Genomic DNA, 22,541 nt, shown 5'->3' on the forward strand with positions numbered 1-22,541 from the left:
ATCCTACATTGGATACATTCCAGGCTTGTTTTGCGTAAATTAAATACAATTTATTTGAAGATTAAATTCCAGGTTTTGGACATGTGGAAGGCAATGCCAAAAATTTGTTTACAAGAATTTGTTCTATGCGGGCCCACTCCTCAAAACATGGCATTCTTATTGATATTGCGTTTGTGGATTTTGAGCTAAACAGTAAAATCCATCCATTTCAGGAGGTGTACATTTTGTCACTTCTGTCGACTGACAATGACAAGGCAGTTGCTCAGGGCTCAGATAACGACTAATCATGGCACAGCTTCAGAAAACAGGTGAGCCGTGATTGCTCGTTGTCCAGAGCAACTGTGATATTTTCAGTCGACAGACGTGACAAAATGGCCGCCTCCTGAAATGCATAAAAACAGATGGATTTTGCTGCTTAACTCATGTTCCACAAACGCACCTTAAATCCAAATGCTGTGTTTAAACTAGTGAAGGTGCAAAGAACATTTTATTTTAAAAAATATTTGAGTTTGACTTCCCTTTTTGAAAATATGAATAAAAATATTTAAAAACATTTCCAATTCCTGTCCATTCGGTGTGCAATAAATGAAGTTTGACTGAATTTTTGTGTCCAGTATTGCCATCAGGCATTCAATTATCTGGCTACTTATGCTTTACTGTCACTGTGTTTTGACTCAGCCAGAATTTGACAGTTTGGTTCGGTCCTCTGGCCACTACAGTGAGGAGTTGTATGTATGTGAGAGGATGAAAAAAAAAAAGAAGTAGCTCATCTGTTAGGATTTGGGCTATGGAACTGGAGGGTCACTGTTTGCATTCCGCTGCGACCAAAATGTGAAATGGCAAGTAGTTGTTGGAGGGATGCTAGTCTGCTTCCTGACTACTGTTGAGGTGCCCTTGAGCAAGGCACTGACCTCTCACCCAAACTCAAGCGGCGCAGCACTATTTGCATGCCCCTTTCGCTATGACATCTCTCCTTGCATGCCTGCACATGTTTGTTTGATTCTGTGTGGTGCGCCACACAAATATGCAGCATGTGAGTTGAATTTCTCCTCAATGTAAGACGAGTATAACAAATGTCACAAATTAAATTGGGAAAGAAATTAAAGGTGGTTGACCTCTGAACAATTCGCCCCCCTCCCTTTCTGAAATGATGGCTACGCCCCTGAGTACTACTTCATTAGTTCACACTACTGCCTCTTGCCTCGTTCAAAGTGACACTCATAAGCAAAGACAGAGCACGGAATCCAGGCATTGGACCTGATGCACAGCAACACATTAAGCATTTCCAGTGGAAATGCCAGATAGCGTATCAGTATGTCTGGTGGTGGTGGAGGTTGAAGGAAGAGGAGGACCCAAAAATGCAATGAAGCAAGGCACGTGTAACTTAAATGGCATTTAATTAAAAAAAAAAAAAATACAAAAGCACAAAATAAATGGGAGCAACAAAACACAACGACTTGACTTATCTGGAAATAAACCGAGACAGGCCGTAGGTACATGACCATTGACAAGGACAACTGACAAGGACAATGAATGCACGGACAAGAATTGAAAGAAAACAGGGAACTAAATACAAACAAATTGACGAGACAACGAGGAGCACCTGGACAAGACATGAAGCCTTGGAAGCACCTGATTGGTCAACACTGGGGCTTGGGTAGACAAACACAGGTGGACACAATGAACATGACGAGACACACAAAGCGCAAGGAAAAAAAACAGAAACTAAATACTAAATGGAAAACAATACAGAACAGTACGCTGAAGTTCAGAACAGCTTTTTTTTTGTTTGTTTAAATTGCAGAGCAATTTAAAATTATTAGTAACTTCATTTGAATCTGAATCAGAATGTCTTTCATTGTCTTTATACTGAGTATATAAGAATGGAGATCTCCCATCTTCAGTGCAAATATAAATAATAAAAACAAAATAACAATAAAGAGAATAAATAAAAAAAATAAACAACAGAGAGTATAGAAAAAGAGCACTGAGCGCCACATGATGTTATATTATATAAGACTGAGTGCACTTGAGGGGCAACTTTCTAATTTGGAGGATCCTTTTTTTGCAAGTTAATCAAAGAGACCTATGCAAGGGTTTAAACAACAAACAACAAAGATATGATAATATAACAAATGAAGTATTTTAAACAAAATGTGAATAGCAGCAAGCCGTTTATTGTTGTCTCAAAACAATTTCAAACGCAAATATAAGTATTTTTAAATGAGTTGTATGGTCCCTGTTATAAAGCTAAATTGATGGGGGGGCGGAAGAAGAAAAAAAAACGTAGGTCGACTGTAATGTACTCTACTCAAATGTATTTTTTAAAACATTTATAGTGCATGTGTCAAAGAAAACATTGCGAATACAGTCTCATACTTGCATTATATTCATATATTTTTAACCATGTAGGCCACAACACCTGCCTGATGTACGCCATACATTCATGGATTTCCGATTCCGGTCATGTCACACTCGTTATTGAGTACAATGTTTCCCTCTAGGACACTTAATAAATTGCTATTTTGCTGTTCACGATGACAACTGAGAGGCGACTCTGAAGTGTATTAACTACACTAGCTGGTGTGGCATGAGTAACACCAAGCGAGGATGGGTGTCCGTTGTTTTTTTTACACAAAATTCTTTAGATTTTATCTTTGTGGCGCGAACAACCGCCTTCTACTTCCCACGCAGAGGCACCGGAAGTGCATTGCACCACGTTGACACGGGGTTCGTTCAGCCCAGTATGTTTAATGGCACCCTCTTGTGAAAAATCTTAAAAATTGTTGATTCTCGGTTTTGCTTTTAAATGTATTTTAATGAAGCGCAAACAGCAAAGTTTGACTTGCAACTGTAATGTCAAAACACTTATTCCGAGCCTTAATGTTACAAGTTAATGGGATGCCCTTAGAATGAAAATTAACCTCTTCTAAAATGTGTGATAACCTGGTGTTGATTAATAGGTTTATTCAGTCGTTTGGCATCAAAAGTTTTTCGGAAAAAACTTCCAGCCAACACGGCTTACGTTCAGACCAGGAGTTCTTCACAACCTGTTCCACGCGAGCTGTTTTCCTAGATGTTTACCATCTCTCCCTGCTACAACACACCTGATTCAAATGATCAGGATGGTTATCCAGCTTCTGCAGACTTTGCTGATTACTGGATTAGATTACCAGGATCACTACGCAGCTTAATACTTCTTTTGCGCGCTGGAAAAGTCAAGGGGAGGCAGCTTTATTTTTCTGGCTTCATACGCGAGACAACTCAATGTGCTTCCACACAAGCAAAGACACAACACATGCAAGCATTTACAAACACAAGAGTGACGAGACATTCACAAGAAAATACAGAAACAACTAAATTAGATCACAAAAAATACTAAAACAACTTACATTGACAACATTCAAACTATTTAACAAAACACTTTTAAAATATTTAAAAGTAAAATAAAGAAATAAGATGAGGGTTCTAAATTAACTAAAACAAAACAAGGGTTTAAACATGTTTAGCGGACCTTGGTCAAAGATATAGGGGGGGTTTTGAACCTGGATTTAAATGCATTTACATTCTGGGAATCTTATTCCAATAGTGTGCAGCATAACAGCTAAATGCAGCTTCACCATGTTTACTAAGAAGTCTGGGCTAAAAACTACATGAGAACAACTTCCTAAGAAGACGAGTCGCTTTATTAATTGGAACGGCTGTGGACTTGTTAACTCCCAACCAGGCTTTTATGTCATTTGTTTAATAAAACATTTTGTAATCAATCCTGCTATTTTTTCTGACAATGGTCATTCTTGCTTGGGGGGCCCCAAGGAGTGAGGAAACGCCCCTCATGTGGCATGAGTGTGCGCTTTCATTTGACGTAACAGGACAGGCTCAGGCGCATGACATATTCGGCTGTAAAATGACGTCACGAAGGCGCGAGCCTCAGCAGGCAGCTCGTTTGTCAGCGGCAGAGAAGAAGACGAGCGGCGGGAGGAGACGGAGCTGCCTTTCTCTCTCTCTCTTTCTCTCCCCCCCTCTCTCTCCTCTCTCGCCCCATTTCTCCACTGACACGCTCTCATCCTCTTTCTCGCTCCAACTCCACCGAAACAACCGCAACCACCTCCTTCGTCACCCCTCTTTATTCTTTTTTTTGTTATTTTTGAATGTTTTTTTTCTCCCCTACCTTTCAATCAGAGATTTTACCCCAACCAGAGATGTTACGTCCTCTTTAGAGATGCGGGAGCCCCTAACTCGCGACGACTTCTCTCCAGCTGTATGTCAACATTTCTGGACGTTTATCAGCCTGACAACGATGTAGAAGAGAGCGCAGACGAAGATGCCGACGACATGTCTTGTTTTTTTTTTGTTCTCTCTTAGTCTTGTTCTCCCTGAGAGGGGGTGAAGAAATGAAGGCAAAGTTTGAGGGTTCGTTTTTTGGCTCCTGGTTCACCTGCCCACCTACACGCGCCCATTAACCCCCCACATTCCCCCCTCATCCCGTCTACTCTGAATATTATTACCAAGTAGAATAAGTTAGAGGGTGTTTTCTGGCATCGCTGGAGGAATTATTGCGTGCGCCACCAGACTGGATATGGTTTAAATGATGTTGGCGTCACCGTTAGATGGAGGAAAGTCCGTCACTTGAGTGTCATTAGTCACTGTCGACTTTGGTTGAACGCCAATCTAAATGGGAGGTTACCCGATGGACATTTGAGAAGGAGAACATGTGGATAAAACGGAGTGTCGCACGCAGGTAAGACTCGATTAAAAATAAATAAATAAACAAAGTATATGTGTTAATGTTTGGGTGGATTGGAAAATGTGCGTCGTGTTTCCGTCTTTTGCTGGATAACGCTTGTCACCTCAATTTAGGAGGAACTGATTCATGACAGGACTCTTTTAATCCATAAATCTTGTCAGCTACAGCTTTTTGAATCAATATTCTGGAATTATTTTATATCTTGTATGGCTGAAATGTATGTATTTAGAAGTATTATTTATTTTTTTATTATAATTTTATTTTTATTATTTTATTTTATTTTTTGAAGTCTTGTTTGAACAATTCATAATTTAAACGCTGGGGGTCGCCAATGTAACGGCGCAAGCAGCCCTCTAGACTCGAGGTTGGGTTTACTCTCCACCTGTGAGAGCACACGCAGTCCCACATACGCACAATTATCTGGCTAATTACCGGGTGAAAACAACAACACCCTTAATGGATGCTTTCTTTGTTGTCTAGAAAGAGCAACTATAGAAGGGGGGAAATGAAGACAAAACCACATACTTCTACTAAATGAAGTGTAATGTTGTTTTGGGTAACATTGGTTTACATGTAATACATGCGACTTACTAGCAGTTAGACACTTGCTCTCAGATCAAATAGCTGGTCATTAGCATGCATATATGGCATATTCTGAACATCTCAAGGGTGATCTCGCAGGGGAAATGGTGTTCGCTGGAGTCAAACATAAAATGCTTGTATAAAAAGTAGCATGCAAGTGCGATGGTTTTTAACAAACCAGTCAGAGGTGTAGATCTACCAGTTTTCATTTCATGAAAATGTTTCCATTATTTGGCGACTTGATAGGTCCTGTTAGACTGAACTCACTCACATTAACCTAGTTGTCTTCGTGATCATCAGACTTCAACGATTTCTTCAGTACTAGTCAGACAGCTGTCAATAACATTGCATCTGATAGTGAACATATTTAGTGAAGCAAATAAACTACTAGCTCCTTGTTCAAGACAGACAAAACGTAGGTGGTACCACAGCACTGTCATTAGCAAACATGGAGATGAGCATTAATATTCAAATGACAAAATTAATAAATAACATATGGAGTGCGGTCGATTAAGTTTTATCTGCATGATAATTTATATCAAACTCAGGGTCTTGATAACAAATGCGACGTAGTTTTAAGTCAGTACTGAAGCCATTCTCCAATGGGAAAAAAAGAAAGCAATTGCTTTCGTATTAAAGACAGAAGATATGCATTCAAAATGTGGGGTAGAAAAATGAGTCATTCGGGGATTGTTCTTGTAAAAAACAAAACACAGATTATATTCTTTCAATATATCAAAAATCGTTCTCTTCATTGTAAAGATCCAGAATAAAAAGAAAAATACCTCAACATATCAGGTGTAGAAACAATTGGGGGGAATCTGTGAGCGAGATTTTTACCAGCAGGGATTGAACCTTCATTAGTCATTATTAGCATTCTTCGGCACATTTCATGCTTATTTCACGGTCAACATTTCCCACACCAAGCTCTCCTCCCACCAAGCCACTGGAAAGAATAAACAGCACAACGCAACTGCAAAAAATATCATTGGCAGAGACACCAGTTGCCTTTCAAGTGGGCGCTGTAGGAGCTCTTCACATCAAAAGGATAGTTAAATATAGGAAAGCATTTAGTTCCAGATAAGAACAAAAGAACGTTGGTAGACTGAGATGAATAATTTGGGTGCTACTTTGAATAGAATCTCAGGTTGAACACAACTAGGAGGACTGATCAGCCACTTTTACCTCAAAAAGCAAGTAGGTTCTGGCTTCCTTCCAGCCTTCCTAAAAACTTCAAGTTGCCTGTTCTGATGGACAGATGATCATTGCAGGGTGCATATCCTGTGGATATACTCACTGTGTTTTTAAGCCCTTTACGAAACAATTAAAATTGATCTTATAGACTCACTCCAGTCAAAAGATATCATTTCCCATCAAGGCGGTTTCTGTAGTCAGAGATGAATGCTTTTGATACGGCCAGTTAAAAGTCTTCACAGGTGTCGAAGCGTAGAGGTGGCGTCACTGATATTATTCCTGCATTCATGTAATTTAGGTGCCACCCTAATAGCTTCTATGAGGGTTATTAGCAAGGCCTCTCTGGAGCATGATTAACCTCATTTGCAGTGAAATAGGCTGTGTTGCTTCTCTGAGATTCTATCCTCTGGAGACGTCTGTGCGTCTGTAAGCTCCAACGTCATAAATACCCAGTGCACAGCAGTCTGTTAAATCCAGAAGGACCAGAACTGGTTGTCCCTGTGAAAAAGCGTATGCCACAAGACGTGTATACTATTTCCTGCTGGAAAATTGTTGCCAAGCGCAGGAGTGGAGGAAAAACAACTTGTTTACTTGTACGGAAATAACAAAGCCACTCTTGGGTGTTGGATCATTACGTTTTGTACATAAATCCATTTTTAACAACCTCAGGAATACATTTGAAAGGTGTACAAAAAGGGCATTATAGGTTTTGGGGTTTTACAATTGTTGCATCAGATGCTAAGCATTTATTCATGTGTGCTCATTGACGCAGCTGTTGCAGTTTTGGACATGACGATAATTAGATGTGCGGCATTATCACTTTTGGTGACTCTGTGGTGTTTAAGTTCATTCCATGGCACGGTACATGCTAGTCGCCTCTGACACAAGTTCAGAAGCAGGCAAATTTGCAGGTTGATTTCAATCGACAGGAAACGGACACAAAACCTCTGTTGGAACTTTGAGCAAAGGATGACCATAATCTGTTACGGAATGCTGATACACCTCAGATTTGTCTTTTTATTTAAATGAAGTCGCCCATAATTAATTGTTGATTCCCGTGGCCAAAATAACATGCTTATCCACGAGCAACAAGTGTTGACAATAACAACAAAAACATGTTGAGTCGTTATCACCAAATATGATACCTTCATATAATGTGAATAGGTCAAAAAAAAAAATCATACTCCCACTGCTGCAGCGTGTACATTTTCCATGACACTTAACCAAATATACGCTCCTTGTAATAAGAAAAGAGCTCTTTCCCAAAAGGCTATGAATCCATCTTGATCATAAGAAAAAAAAATGTAACCACCACAGACCTGCAAATTTTATTCAGATAAATCATTTCAATGGCTTAGTCTGAACGTGTTCAACAAAAAGCTCTTGTTCATTTTGAGTTTCTCATTCTGGAAAATAACTTTGCTGATCCTGTTCAGAATCATGGCCTGCTGGATTTAGCCTATCCCAGTTAGTGAAAGAACACCATGAACTGGTTGGCAGCCAGTCGCAGGGCAAATATCGAGACAACAATTCAGACTCATATTCACATTCATGTCGCTGAGTGACAGCCTTTCCAATGACTTCAACCTTATTAAACATAATAAAAAAACAAAAAAAACAACACAATTTAGTACTTGAAATCATAACATTGGTCTCTGTGGCTCGCATGCCAACGGATGAGCTTGACCACCGACAGCATGTCCATTAAAGCGCAGTTGCGTGTAGTGTGGGTGATGCAAGTGTGCCGGACATCAGAGAGAGATCATTTCTACTCAGCAAGCACATATGCGGTGCCTCAGGCGAGGGGCCGTGACAACCTGGCATTCATGTGACTGCATACATGCAAATCTCAACGTCCAGGTTCTCACTATGTTGCAAGCAGTAGACCTGATTGTCTTAACGTACACGTCCAAATACCACGGGGGAAGAACCTAACAACACAGAGCCCCACCCAGATGAGTGTTTTTTTATTTTTAATTTTTTGGATCAATAACGACTCTCTAGCAGATCAGATTTACTATTTGTCATGGACCTTGCCACTAACTGTTTCTCTGTGCATTTGTCAGTGAGACACTTTTCACTAAAATAATTTATGAATGAAAAAAGGATCCCTGGCCCACAATGACAATAAAGGGATTTCTAATTCTAATTCTAATAGTGGTTATTGATGTGGATTGCGGCTTCGACTGCAATAAAAATTGAGATTTGACTGTGCTGCTCTGAGGTCATTGGAGAATTCTAGTGTTTTTTTTTTTTTGCTCCCGTGATCTTTGCAGCCTTGCTTATATTTTGGAGCATGAGGGTCATTTTAGCAAGGATATTATAATATAGGCGTGCAAAATCCTTAACTATCGCACCTGGAATTCTTTATAATACTGCATATTCTGCATCATGCTCATTTTTATTCTTTTTGTTTTCCCCACTTTGAATCGTAATTCAACTTCACAAGTGTAGCACGTCTCCTGTTGCACAGCGGGACCAGCAGTTGCCCAGCCTTACCAGTATCTATTTATTTATTTAGCGTATTTATTTATTTATTTTGTATTCAACATTCACTCCCCAGTGGCCTTCGACACAGAGGAAATCCAAATATCTCTGCAACTCTTTGTAGATCCAACATTTATCTCCTAATTACAAAATTTAGACTGTGGGGGCTTAACTTGACAACACTGAACCTGTTTTTCAAAGCAACAAAGCCACAGTTAAAAGGAGGGAAACAGATCAAATAATGGGGTAAATATATTTTGATAAAACCTGCAAAAAAAATCTTCTGTATGGAGGATTTTGAGGATTGGTTAAGAAACACGATAATAATTTAACAGATAGTAAAAATAAAAATTATAGACGGAGCTGGACCCAAAAGTGTGTTAAGCCAGATATTTTAAGAATGTGCTGAATTTTGGTAGCTGTCGCCCCTGTCCTGTTGGTGGCAGAAATGTGGTTCACATAAAACGCTGCATATTAAAAATAAATGAATAAATATAAAAATAATAATAAATAATAAATATATATATATATATATATATATATATATGAAAATATAGCTGCATCAATGGTTTTTGTCCAAAATGTTTCATGCAAATCGTGCAAGGCTAACATACAAGCTAACATGACCTCCTCTGTTGGCAGAAGTAGTAAGCAATTTTGTTCAATTGCGACTTGACATTCAAGCTCACAACCGCAGACGTTTGTGCGCTTGTATGAGTGTGTGCACTTACACATGCTGTGTTCTCTTCTCCCGGGTTGAACAGTCAGAGATCGAGCACGCAGGCCTCTTCAATTCCAATTTGCGACATCAGACATTGCACATTTTCAACAGGTTACCAACGGACCTGTATCACAGTTTCACATTTAGTGTGATGGTGAGATGACGCATTGAAGCTTGACGCTTCAATTGCTCTACTGCGCCTGCAAGTGGACAATAAATGTAAAATGGGGAGTGACTAACGACATCATGGCTTTGTTCATTTGCAACTCAATATTCAAGCTCACAACTGCAGAGACATTTGTGTGCCGGTATGCGTGTGTGCATTTATACATAGCTGGTTCTCCTGTTGCAGAGTCGGAGAGATATCTTTTAGGCATAGTAAACAGGCTACAACTGTGCATGTCTCCAAACTCCACCCTTTTATGCTGTTTTTCCCAACATTTCTTGAACCGAGGAGCACATTGAATTATATCTCACACCACACTACTGAGCACAAATGTATTATGTAACTTCGACCATCTAGTGCAGGGATGGGCAACCTTCGGAATGCGGCCCACAGCCACGGTCTTAGTGGCCTCTTGATTGATAAAAAAAAACAAACGTTTTCTTTTTTTTTTCTTCGTGGGGGTGGGAGGGTTATAAACATTTAATATTCATGTCACGTTTTCTAAAATTTAAATTAATCTCTCAAATCAACACTTGAATTTTGACAGCGCTATCTCTCTCTCTCTATATATATATATATATATTAGTGCTATCAAGTGATAAAAACTTCTATGATGCTTGTAACAGATATTTACTTTTCTGCATTCCCTGGGCTGACAAGTTTTCATGCGTGTTACAGACTTTATATATCTGGCACGCAAAAGAAGTGTGCTCTTTTCGTGACGTGATTGTTGCGCTGTCAGCTATACACCCATATAATTGCTTTGTTTTGTGGGGAATAAACGAGAGTTTACTGACTATAACGAGACTCCCACAATCTTTGGAAGACAATGTATTGTTTTTAAAAATCGAATTAGTATAAGCTATGGCCCAGGCAGAAGACCTCCATGTAATAATGTAGTAAAGGTTATTGTCTGCCGCAGCACCTCATTAGGCACGAAATTACTAAAAAAAAAAAATGGTCACGATATTCACAAACTGTAAATCATGTCATACTTGATGGACCATTTGAACATATTAAAAGATCGCAACCACGCTTACCCAACCAGCTGTGGTCAGAGAAGGTACATTGTGCAACCTCTTTATCTGAACATTTTGAGAAGATTTGGGAAAAAAAGAAACCACAGACCCTGATTTTAGACTGAAATTTGCAGGGTCACTACTGTATTGTATAAATATTGCCTACGACAAGATTCTTCAGCCATTTTGTTTCACACAATGCAAATTTTCCCCATCACGCTCTTGGTAAAAACCTATAAAATAGAGATGCAGATGTTTTTGGGTGCATCTGCCAAAGAGTATGGAGCATTTTGCAGAAAAAAAGCAAAAAACATGAACAAGTAAGCATGCTGCAGCAATTTATTTGACATTTTTCAATAATAACGTAATTTTTATAACTTATGTTACCGGTGGCGTTCATCCCACTCGGGATAGGATCCACTTTGACATCCATCACAACGGGAGCGGACAGTGCTAACCACTGAGCTAAAGCTGTGGTCAAAAAGTCGCCTTGTTACCATGGCAAGGGAAGGGAGGTGTCAGTGGATGTGGCCGCTCGTTACATTCAGTCATAGCTTGTCATTTTAAACTGTCAACAGTCGAGAGAGACTGGACTGTTGTGACGACAGCGAGACCACTCGCTTCTCTTTCTGCTGGACGCTCCATTTACACAAAGCGGTCGCATTTTCCCCTGTGTTTCTCCCTCGTTCATGTTGCTGTCATGATCGCAGAGTTTCCCGTTTACTGTTTTGTTGGCGCTCATCTATTGGTTACTGATTGTGTGTCACTTCACTTCTAAGACTGAAAGACTTACAATTATATGCGTATTAGGAAAAGACGGATCTAAAACGTCAGAGACCACTTAAAAATGAACGATCGAAATGACGGGAGCACGCAGAGACTCCTGTAAAACTCTAAAACTTCCTTTAGACTTCCTAATTTTAATAAAAATTTGATTGCAATGACTTTCGGGCTTTCCTCAATTGGCGTGCTGCCGACAGTAGGATCTTAATGGAATTTATAAATATTAATACACAATATGGAGACAATATAAGGAACAGTTATAATTAAAAAAATAATGAAGTATTGACAGATTCATTGGCAGATTCCGTGGCAGATGGGGAGGCAAAACTTTGGATGGGGTTGGCAGTTGGTGCCCCTCGGCACCCTGTAAAACCGCCATTTCAGACAATTGTCAATGAGTGAATTACTAACACTGTCCACTGATTATATTTACTGATTTTACATATGCTTTTAGACATCAATGAACTGTATTTTCCCCCCTAAGGGTAATACTTAACTGCCTCCTGTTCATTTAAAAGCAAGACATAATTTCTCCATTCAAAAAATGCCACTTTGTTAGTGTAATCAATTAAGATGATGACAACCTCAAATTTAAATTGCATAACAGGCTTCCGGTCTCTGCAAAGACAACCAGGTAGTAAATTAGGAGTGACTTAGCCGTCAACCAGACAATCATTATGGATGCCACCGTAAGTGCACAGTTAATTAAGAGCAATCACTACAAAAAAAGCATCTTTAAATCCCTTTCAACATACTAAGTACTTAAAAAGAACCTTTCCATTAATTTGGAGCATAACATTGTGCAACTGATATATGATTTTCGAATTGACGTGGCAATGTTACCCAAATGATTTAAATTCCAACTGTAAACAGAAAGATTTGTCTATGAGGTGACAGGAATATGTGTTCACCTTGGCAGCCCTGCAGTTATTTTGCGTTGGGCATTGTAGTAAAATTGACACCTCGTTAATCCGGTCTTGGAAGTAACTCCGGCCTAGTTTGTGACGAGACATTTGCACAAAGCGATGGAAAGGAACTTCTCTTGTCAAAAGAGCTTCATCTTCAACAAATGATGCCAAGTCATGACTGCCAGTCAGCTTGCCCGTTCGGCCATTTTTACCATTCCTCTGCTTCTTCTTTCATTTATTGGCGAATTCCGTTTTCTTCTACGTGCAAACCGAAGTTAGAAGCACGACTCTGATTGGCTGCAGTCACACTCGGTTTCCGCCGCATCTGATGGCGTTAATATGCCCACAGCTCGCAGCTGGTCACATAATAGCATAATTGTCAATCATATAATCGCCCAGTTCTACTCTACTACTTTGCCCTTCGGAATGTAATCGGCAGGTCTTGGGGCGTTGTAAGGGCTGATGCTCTGGAAAAAAAAATGTTGGTCTGTCTCTTTGAGACCTGATACCAAATTGGGGACCACCCAACAAATCTTTGTTCCATGTGGCTTATTACAGAATAATCACATGTAGAGATGAAGAACCTTTATTGAAACAATTAAAGATACAAATGGAAAACAGTTATAAAAAGTATCTGTAATAACATGGCTTGGAAAGTACATTTCTATTCTAACTCAATATTGTTGCATTCTTTTATTATTCAGAGTGTAAAACATATAGAACACTTGAGAGGATTGGCTAATGAGACTGAATACCAATTTCAGAAAGTGTTTGAGTAATTGTGTTTCTGTTTAATTGATGCCCACACATTTCCCTGACATCTCTTGAGATTTCAGGCACAACACAACATATCAATAATGCCTCCAGGTTCCCAGCTCAATAGTTTACTGAACAAGTTTCACAATTTTGAGCCAATATGGCATATTTTAAACAATTATAGTTAGCCAAAACAACAGTTCACATGTGAGTCCAAACCGGTTGACGTACGCACAATAAAGAAACTAGCGAGGACGGCAAAAGCGGATGGCTTTTAACTCCTATGTCTAATATTATGCCTGCGTTGGAGGGAGCAAAATGAATGTACTAGAAAAAATGTGAAAAGATGTTGTTCTCATTCACACATGCTGAAAAAAACTTGATTGCAGTCTCAAGCCCTGTTACCTTGATTATTGAGATTCGAGGTATGAATTTCCCGCCACCTCCCAATTCTATTTCCGTTTCTCTATGAATCTCGATGAATGGCTCTGAATGCGGGTATTTTCTTTCTTGCCACAATACGTGACTAGTTTTACTTGTAGTTTCTCTGACTTCAATTTACCATGACGAATGTGATAGCCGAAATAAAGGCATCGATTATTGATCATTCATTAAAACCAATCTGAAGCGCTGTACGACGTAACATTTGAATGATCAATTGATCGCATCTAATAATCGATTATTCCTCCCAACCCATATGGAAGCCCTAATTAGAATTTGTATTTAGTAAAATCCCATCTGTTATACAGTTCTTTTCTATAAAGAGACCATTAATCAAGCCTGAGTAAGCCAGGGTGTACCTCTTGACAAAGGTGATTATTCTGGGTCACGTTCCCTTCAAGCTGCTTTCCCAAATTAATAGCGTTGGGTAGGGCAGAGAGGCACGGCTTTGCCCTCATTTTGTTAACAGACTGGGTTTGAGGGTGAAAACAAATTCCCACGGCGCTTTTATAAAGGTCAGAATAATTTCTGCCTTATAGTGTATGTTTTCTATACAAAACAGGACAATTAAAGATTTTTATAATTAATCAATTAAGACTGATTTAAAAAGAATGCATGATTAATCCTTTAGTATTGTTTGTGATTGGCCATTGTGGTGTTTTTTTTTTTTGTTTTTTGTTTTTTAAGAGGAGATTAGGCAGTGTTTTATGTGCTTGTAATTTGACTGTGTTGTTATTAACAGAATGAATAGCATTATGCAAGACTACAGGTACGTCTGTTATAATAGTCGATAATTTATTGGTTCACCTGACCTGACAGTGATCTGCGGACTAGACGATGCATACATTTCCTGACAGTCCAAGTCCAGATATGCGCTTATTTCAGTCTCCAAACCCAGCAGTAAATGTCAGGTTGTCAGCATGTCTGCCCTTGTGATGGAGCAAACAATAGCACTATCACAGCCATGTAGTATTTACGGCAATTGAGCTGTCATTTTGGAGAACGAAAGGAAGGCCATCGTGACAGACGCAGGGATGGAAAAGAATGTAGTGCAATTTGTCATTTGAACTGAAATCAAATTAGTAATGGATCTATTCCGCCTGTTGAGGAAGGGCATAGTAATGAATTAATCGATTAGTCGAAACGCTACATTTTGGTTAATAATGCGTTTGTGGAATATGAGTTTAGCAGTAAAATCCGCCCGTTTTTCCTTGCTATCCACTGAAAATGACATTGCAGTTGTTCTGGGCTCAGATAACGACCAATCATGGCTCAGCTTCAGAAAACAGGTGAGCCCTGATGGTTCATTACCTGAGCCCTGAGCAAATGCGATGTCATTTTCTGTTGACAGAAAGAAACAAAATGGCCGCCCACCTGAGATTTTGTTGCTTAACTCATACTTCACATTCGCAAAATTAATCAAAATACCAATTTTTTAAGTGATTGTGTGTAATTATTTGTTGTCACCTCTTCAAGAAATTACAATCAAATGAGTGCAGTTGATTCTCAGTTGCATCACTTGTATAATTTGGAAGTAGTCATCACCGTAATTGATTTGAATGCAGTCCGTCAAACATCAATCCCGACTGTCTATGCTGCATGTTTCTGTTGGCCTGCCCTTAGATATATTTCATGTATTCACACTCATGGGGCCATTGTAATAATTTGATGAAGCAGTCAAATGCAGCTTTCTTAGCCGATAGGGTCCTATCTGCCCTCGGAGTGAGCTGTGAAAGGGGGAAGTGCCCTTGTTCCCTGGCCTGGATGCTATCAGAGAATTTTCACCCCCCAGAGGTGAAAGATAGCTGCCTCGCTCCTTCCCTGGTGCCTCTTTTCTTTTCTTTTTTCAATGTCTATTGCTCTCTTTGGGTAATATAAATGCATGGTCTCCATCCCTCTATTTTAAGTCTCCTCCCCAGTGTGAACTGGTTGTCCTCGAGGCTGGCAGAATTAGGGGAAGTGGAATGGATGGAACCACAATGTATGAGCTCTCAACAGCATCACTTTATTCTTCCTGTATACGCTCTCTTTCTTGATGAACCTTTTGAATTTGCTCAATCAAGCAACACAACTATCGGACGTACTTTGGAATATGTCTCGGAGTGTAAGACTTAAAAAGGAGCTATAATCCACACACTCATTCCCCTGAGGCATTTAAAGAGATCTGTGAGAGTGTCAAGGTTTTGCAGGGGGGGGGGGTGCGGGGATCTTCAAAACTTGTGGCTATAAATAAAATACTACGCAATCCTTTTCAATAGGAAAAATATCTGACACGCGGCAGAAAAAGATGATTGCCACATTTTTATAGATCGTCCTTCACTACAACGATATTGAGCCATAGTATTATTGTTCTAAATAAATATTATGCAGAGGAACCTCAAGGGCAGACCGTAGTCCAGTCATTACGGGATGAATTCCATTTCCTTTCTTCTCCATCCAACGATACTATATATGCATGAATCATTTTCTTTGCAACGTTACCACTGCTTCACACCAACTATTGATTCAAGTTCTGCGTACAGCGCAATCATCATATTGCTCACATGAACACCATCAGCTGGCATTGCGTTAATCCTCGGAATGATTACTGATATGAAGTCTCACAAGATAGGGCCCAACCAATAAATTATTATTTTTTTTGTCTGATTGCAGTTCAGATCTGGCAGGAAATCTTAATATCCGATTATCCAACTAATATAGAAGAACTGTATAAAGGATGAAATAATTTAGCGCTAACCCCAACCCAACAACAAATATTTTAATTAGAAGCAGAACATTTGTGTATTTTACGAATACAATGCTCAAAAGTAGTTTTTTAACAATAAATATATTTTTTAAAAACACACTTATTTTAAAAAAGACATCAACTGGTGAATTTATCTTTAGAGTATTCAAGCACCAACAGGAATTACTGTCAAAACTTTTATGCGCAATGCCCTTTGATGATAAATTACATTTCTTCTACTTAAAAAAAAAACCTTTCTCGTATGTGAATACATGTCATCTTTGACAGACTTGCATTTTAAATATAGGATGTACAGAGAGTTATACCGAAACGGTTAAACATTTTTTTCATTGTGTTTTTCAGGAAACTTTCCAGAAACAAAGTTTGCCAAAATGTAAAGTTATATTCAGTGGATTTTAAAACATGTGTTATGCACGGCTCTCTATCTCCATTTCTTGCAAAGCAGATTTAGCGATAAAAGCAATATCATGTTCAGGAGATTCTGCAGCACTAATATAACCGATAATCAGACATTGTTTCTGTAAATAACGGCCATATTCTCGCACAACTGCGCTCTAACTGGAACATTTGGGTCATTTGTCTCCTGAGATGCTTACTGGACTGAATGGAGTCCGAGATTCATCAAGAGGACAAATTATATCATTCGGAGTGATTTCTACACTGAATAACAACCGTTTCATGAGACAGTAAAAATGTGTTGGTTAATTGGTGAAACTCAGTCCGAGCAGGATTATTTTAAAAAGAGGTTTGAACTTTGGGGTTCGTGACACTTAGAGGCATTTTGAACATTTAGTTGAGCACCAAAATTTATTGAATTGAATTACAAATTTAAAACTTAAAACTCAAATGGTGAGCGCACGATCACAGTCAGATACTTTTTTAGTATACACAAATATTTTGTTAAAAAGTCTGACCTAATTGCTGCCCAACAAATGTTTGCGATAACGAGCTTTCTATTTTTCCTGCACTATGTTCAGAAAGTTCCCGTTACACCTTCTGCTGTCTTTGTTTGGATCCACCAGGGAAAACCACCCACTGTAGTTTGAAACTTCCTCAACCGAAGTAACTCTTTTTTTTTTTTCCAGTAACTTTTTTTTTTATACCAGTGACATTTGTGTGCGTAGATGCGAGAAAGTGAGGAAACACAGTTTAGCATGTAAACACACGATCAATTGACCGTGCAACCTTGAATAACACAACTAGTTGTTTAGTTTCCCTGAAATTTTAGCAAAGGCCTCCAAATAGGGCTGGGCGATAAACCGAAAATTTACCGTTACCGAAATTTAGTACAATGACCGAAATCATTTTGCCCATGTCGGTAAATTCGGTGAATAAAAAAAGAAAAAAGAAAAGCCGTTTCTGTCTGCGGCAATGTTCATGCCCCTTTAAGACCGCTACAGCGCCTCTAGTCACGTGACTCCACCCGTTTGATCGAGAAAGAAAACAGACGTCGCTGTCGTAGCTGGCGATTCAAATCCAGAAGCTTTTTCACCACCCACAACACAACCATGCTGTGCTGAAAGTTCAAAGTGAGAAGCAAGGTTCGACAAGTGACAACAGCCCATGAACGGAGGCGACACCATACGAGAGAATGTCTCAGAGGTGGACGCGATAGCCTAGCACATAGCTAAAGATAGAGCTCCTCTAGTTACAGTGGCGCGCACAGGATTTAAACGCTTCATGAAAGCCGTATTTCCCGATATGGACTACATCGGGCCGGGAGCTTAGACATGTCAAGCATTTTGCATCTCCATCCGACTTGTGGTCGGGTCGCAACATGGATCCCTGATTGAGCCTGACTGTGCATTACATAGACGTCAAGTGGCGACTGCGCACCGGAGTACTCGAGACGGCACATTTCCCCCGATGATGCACACTTGTTTATTTGGCTTGCATTGACATTTTCTTTCATTTTATTTAGCTTTTTTTTTGGCTTTATTTACATCATGCCAGCATCTTGGTGCAATCTATTTGAGGAAAAAGATTTTTCAAGAGGGACCCTTTTTCTTTGTGACATTGTTCAAGTCATCCAAAGCAAGCTATTTGGAATGTTTATTCAAATGATTTTTGTACTTTTATTTTTCATTGAAAGTAAAGTGTACCAGTTGGACAATAAAAAAACAGTCAATATGCAATTCCTGCATTTATTTTGATTTTAGTCCACGGGGGAATTTATCGTGCATTTATCGTTATCGAGGTAAAATTGCTCGATTTCTCGCGATATTGATTTGAGGTCATATCGCCCAGCCCTACCTCCAAACATACACTAAACCCGACATGGAAACAAACATTGAACCGTCGATTCAGTCTCAATCCTGTCTGGCAAAGAGAATCTGCTGCCACACTTGCCTTTTTACAAGATTGGAGTCACCTTCACCGAGGGACCTTTCAATGGCTGTGTGGGTTAGGAAATGATGTGTACTCAGTGGTGAGGCTGTCAAGGCCGTGCTGATAACATTTCTAGCGCCGACAGCCCTGGGATGCGAGGCGATGCGATGAAACAATGCATGCCTTTTTCACCTTCCCCAAATGCGAAGACCACCTATTGAAGCAGCACTTCAGACAAGTTCTAATTAAGACCTACATGACTTCACACAAGTGATCACGGTGTGATACCGACACTTGAAGTGGGCCAAGGATACAGTACAGAAGGCAATAATTAGGTGCCATATCTAATTAGCTGCGGAGATTATTGTTTACGGGATTTTATGTTACACAAAGAGTGAGTCCGAAAAAATGGAATTAGGTCAGATTGTCCCTGTTTCCGGTCAATTAAAAAAGGAAATGCAGTTGCATGCTTTTATGGTCATTTATGCAGACTCATGCCACGTGAGGACTCTGGGTGGAGAAACCCTAAAATGTTTTTTTTTATCCTGTCAAATGTAGTACTGCACATTAATGATTGCTTTTTACCGCGACCTTAAGGATTTTTCTTCTTCCACACACCAAAGACTTTTGTAAGTCCAGCGCCCCATGAAGGTGAAATGTGATACTGCGTGCTTTGATTCAGTCAACACACCTGGCGCGTACCACACACTACTACACTGCTGCATTGTGTCCTGACCACATTATTCCGATTGAAATGTCAAAATACGATATCCTATTAAATGACAAAAAATATTAGCGCCAGCAGGCTCTTTTCCACCTGGAGCTTTTTTGCTTCAAACAATCTACTTGTGTCTTTTTTATTTTTATTTTTGCAGGGTTGCCATTATCACAAAAACTGCAGTAATCGTAATGGCGCAATGGTGAGCAAACTATTGAATCCATTATTTATTTATTTTTTGCATCTTTGTTTATCCTCAACTATGTTAATGCAACTCACCCCACCTGTGACGCAAACACGTTTGGAAAGAGCTGCTTTGTAGCACAACAGGCGCACCGCACCCCCTTTTACATTGACGGACCTCCAAACCTGCATTCAGTCAAAAGCACGCTATTCTAATTCAATTACTTCCAGTGGATTAATTTCACACAGAGTAAAATCCATGCTCTTCTTGGAAATGTAGTGTGTTAGATCGTGCCACCTGCAATGACACATCCGCTATGTAAGGCATTTTCATATTTAAAGTGTGCGATATTTATCTGATGGATTACATTTGCAGGTCTCGGGAAAAACTCCATGCTCCGTGGTTAACAGCCAGTCTCAGACTTGGAGTCACACCTCTTTGGTTGTTCCCTGATTACGCCCTGTGGGTGCGTCAGAACTCTGGATGGGGGAATGCGTGTAGATCAGGTGTGGGCAAACTACGGCCCGGGGGCCACATGCGGCCTGTTAAACGTTTTAATCCGGCTTGCCGAATTTGAAAAAAATTGAAATGAATAAACCTTGTTAATGTTTTATTTTCTAAATACTGTGGTTTTTCAAAGATATGTATATTATAATGCTTTTGCTCACTTTCATTTAAAATTAAAAATTTTTTTCTCCGTTGAGGTGAGGTTATCAAAACACTCCATCCATCTGCTCCTTGTCCTCTGGAAAATTATAGAACCCATTGTGGCCCGCCAATCAAAAAGTTTGCCCACTCCTGGTAGATGAAAGATCCGCAAGCAGCCTACTCGGTACGCCGCTGCCTCTACAATGGTGAGCGCCTTGGTGTTAACGAACAGAAAACCGCTTCATCCATACAACACATAATCGCCATATTTGGTTTGTGATTGGAATAGCAAATTAGGCGCTGGGAGTGGAACGAGTGAGCTTGTGTTTTGACGTGTGATTGGTCGCCATCTCAGGGTGTACCCTGTCTTTTGTCTCAGTCAGCTGGGATATGGTCCAGTTTACCGCAACCCACATTTGACATCTTAGGAAAAGGATGGATAGGATTGTGAGTTGACTTGTGCAGGGTTGATGGAAGAGCAGTGACAAAAGGTTTTAAGACCAGGACATGTAAAAGTTGGATCAGAGAGGCATCAGGTGGTTGTGCAATTAATCTGAGCCGCTGTGTTGTGACAGTTCCAGGCCACAATTCTCTCTCTTCTATTGCTTTGGAAAAATACCAGTGTCAGTATATCATATCTATGGAAAAGAAATCTATGAGGTAATACTTCAAGTCATTTTCTTTCAAGTTTGTCAGTCCCCATATTTCCTAAACTCTCAACTTCCACTCTGGCTCATTTCAAACATAAAGAGAACAGATTAATACTCATACATTAAAAAAACAGATTACTGGGGCAACATTCTCTCGTGAAAAACAATCATTGTGTTAAAAGCTCAGTAATCAAAGAATGAAAATGTTCATACTCATCATTACTCTTCATTTTATTCAGGATTTTGTTGTGAAGCTCATTATAAAAACTCTTCTCGATTCATTTTGCTGACATTATGCGGGTCATTTGATGCTTCATGATGTTAGGAACTTGGGCCATTCAGTTAATTAGTCAGTGCTCACTTTTTGTGTTTGCAAAGCATCATGGACTGGGGGGGAAAAAAACAAACAGAAAATTATATTTTTGTTGGCACTACAAAATGTGATTTCATGTTGTAATAAAGCATTGATCAGGGCTGAAATGTTTCCAGCCTCGGCATTGCTCTATAGAATTACATGATAGTCTGGATATTGAAACTAAGAATGGCTAAATTACAAATGTATTATTGGAAAAGTATTAAATCAAGTTTCTCTGCTAAAGATAAGACATTAAACATGAAGATCAAAGCTGATCTTGGACTACGCGCCCCTCCCCTGTTATTTTACAGCTGTAACAACCGTTCTGTTCTTTTCTGCGGTCTTAGACTGCACTCATATAAACGGAGATTCTTGTCCCAGGTTTGTAGCTAGTAAAGTCACTCATAGGGCTCATGTTACACATAAAGTATCCTTTGGTCAACTTAAACCATCCCATTCTTGCTATTAACGTGAACGGGGAATTGTCACTGCTCCAACAGAGGTTCAAATTGTTGAGCGTTAAGCTCGAAATGTGGCTTTCAAATGAAAACCCATCTGTCTTTTTCTCTGTAGAGAGAGCATAAACTGTCAGAATGCTTTGTGACCCTGTGAGTCGAGTCAAAGAACATCACAATCTGCACTAAAGAGATTTCCAACCGTATTGTTTAGGCTTAACTTTTGGTAATGATGGTATGATGGAGCATGTGCTCCTAAAATAGGACACAAGGCAGCCATTTCCATCAGAAAGCAATCTGGCACGCTCACATCGCTAATACTGTTCTTTATCTTCCATCTGTGCTGCATACTTGTAAATTGTTTTTATATGGTGTGAAAATATTAGACCGGTTGTTAAATCATGAATCCATGATGCACGTTGAATCATGTATGAAGAGATCCAGGTTGCATGAATTTATTGGAGTGTGATGTGTGCACCTTGACCTTTTAGGACAGGTGTGGCCAAACTACGGCCCGGGGGCCACATACGGCCCATTAAACGTTTTAATCTGGCCCGCCGAACTTGAAAAAAATTTAATGAATAAACCTTGCTATGTTTTATTTTCTAAATACTGTGGTTTTTCAAAGACGTATATATATATATATATATATA

At 39.5% G+C, this 22,541-nt stretch overlaps 1 protein-coding gene across 2 annotated transcripts in view; it reads left to right on the top strand.

Annotated features, from left to right (window-relative positions):
• The first annotated feature begins 4,701 nt into the window (after positions 1-4,701).
• The window catches only part of ajap1 (adherens junctions associated protein 1), a 40,822-nt gene continuing 22,982 nt past the window's right edge, over positions 4,702-22,541 (top strand). For both annotated transcript variants that reach the window (XM_088290850.1, XM_088290851.1), the window contains exon 1: positions 4,702-4,741. In XM_088290850.1, coding sequence (XP_088146976.1) covers positions 4,713-4,741 — 29 coding nt within the window. In that variant the 5' untranslated portion in view covers positions 4,702-4,712. The remainder of the gene's footprint in view (positions 4,742-22,541) is intronic.

This window comes from Idiotropiscis lumnitzeri, chromosome 3 (genome assembly GCF_059441095.1).
Source record: "Idiotropiscis lumnitzeri isolate Australia: NSW breed Sydney's pygmy pipehorse chromosome 3, RoL_Ilum_1.0, whole genome shotgun sequence".
NCBI classification, from domain to species: domain Eukaryota; kingdom Metazoa; phylum Chordata; class Actinopteri; order Syngnathiformes; family Syngnathidae; genus Idiotropiscis; species Idiotropiscis lumnitzeri.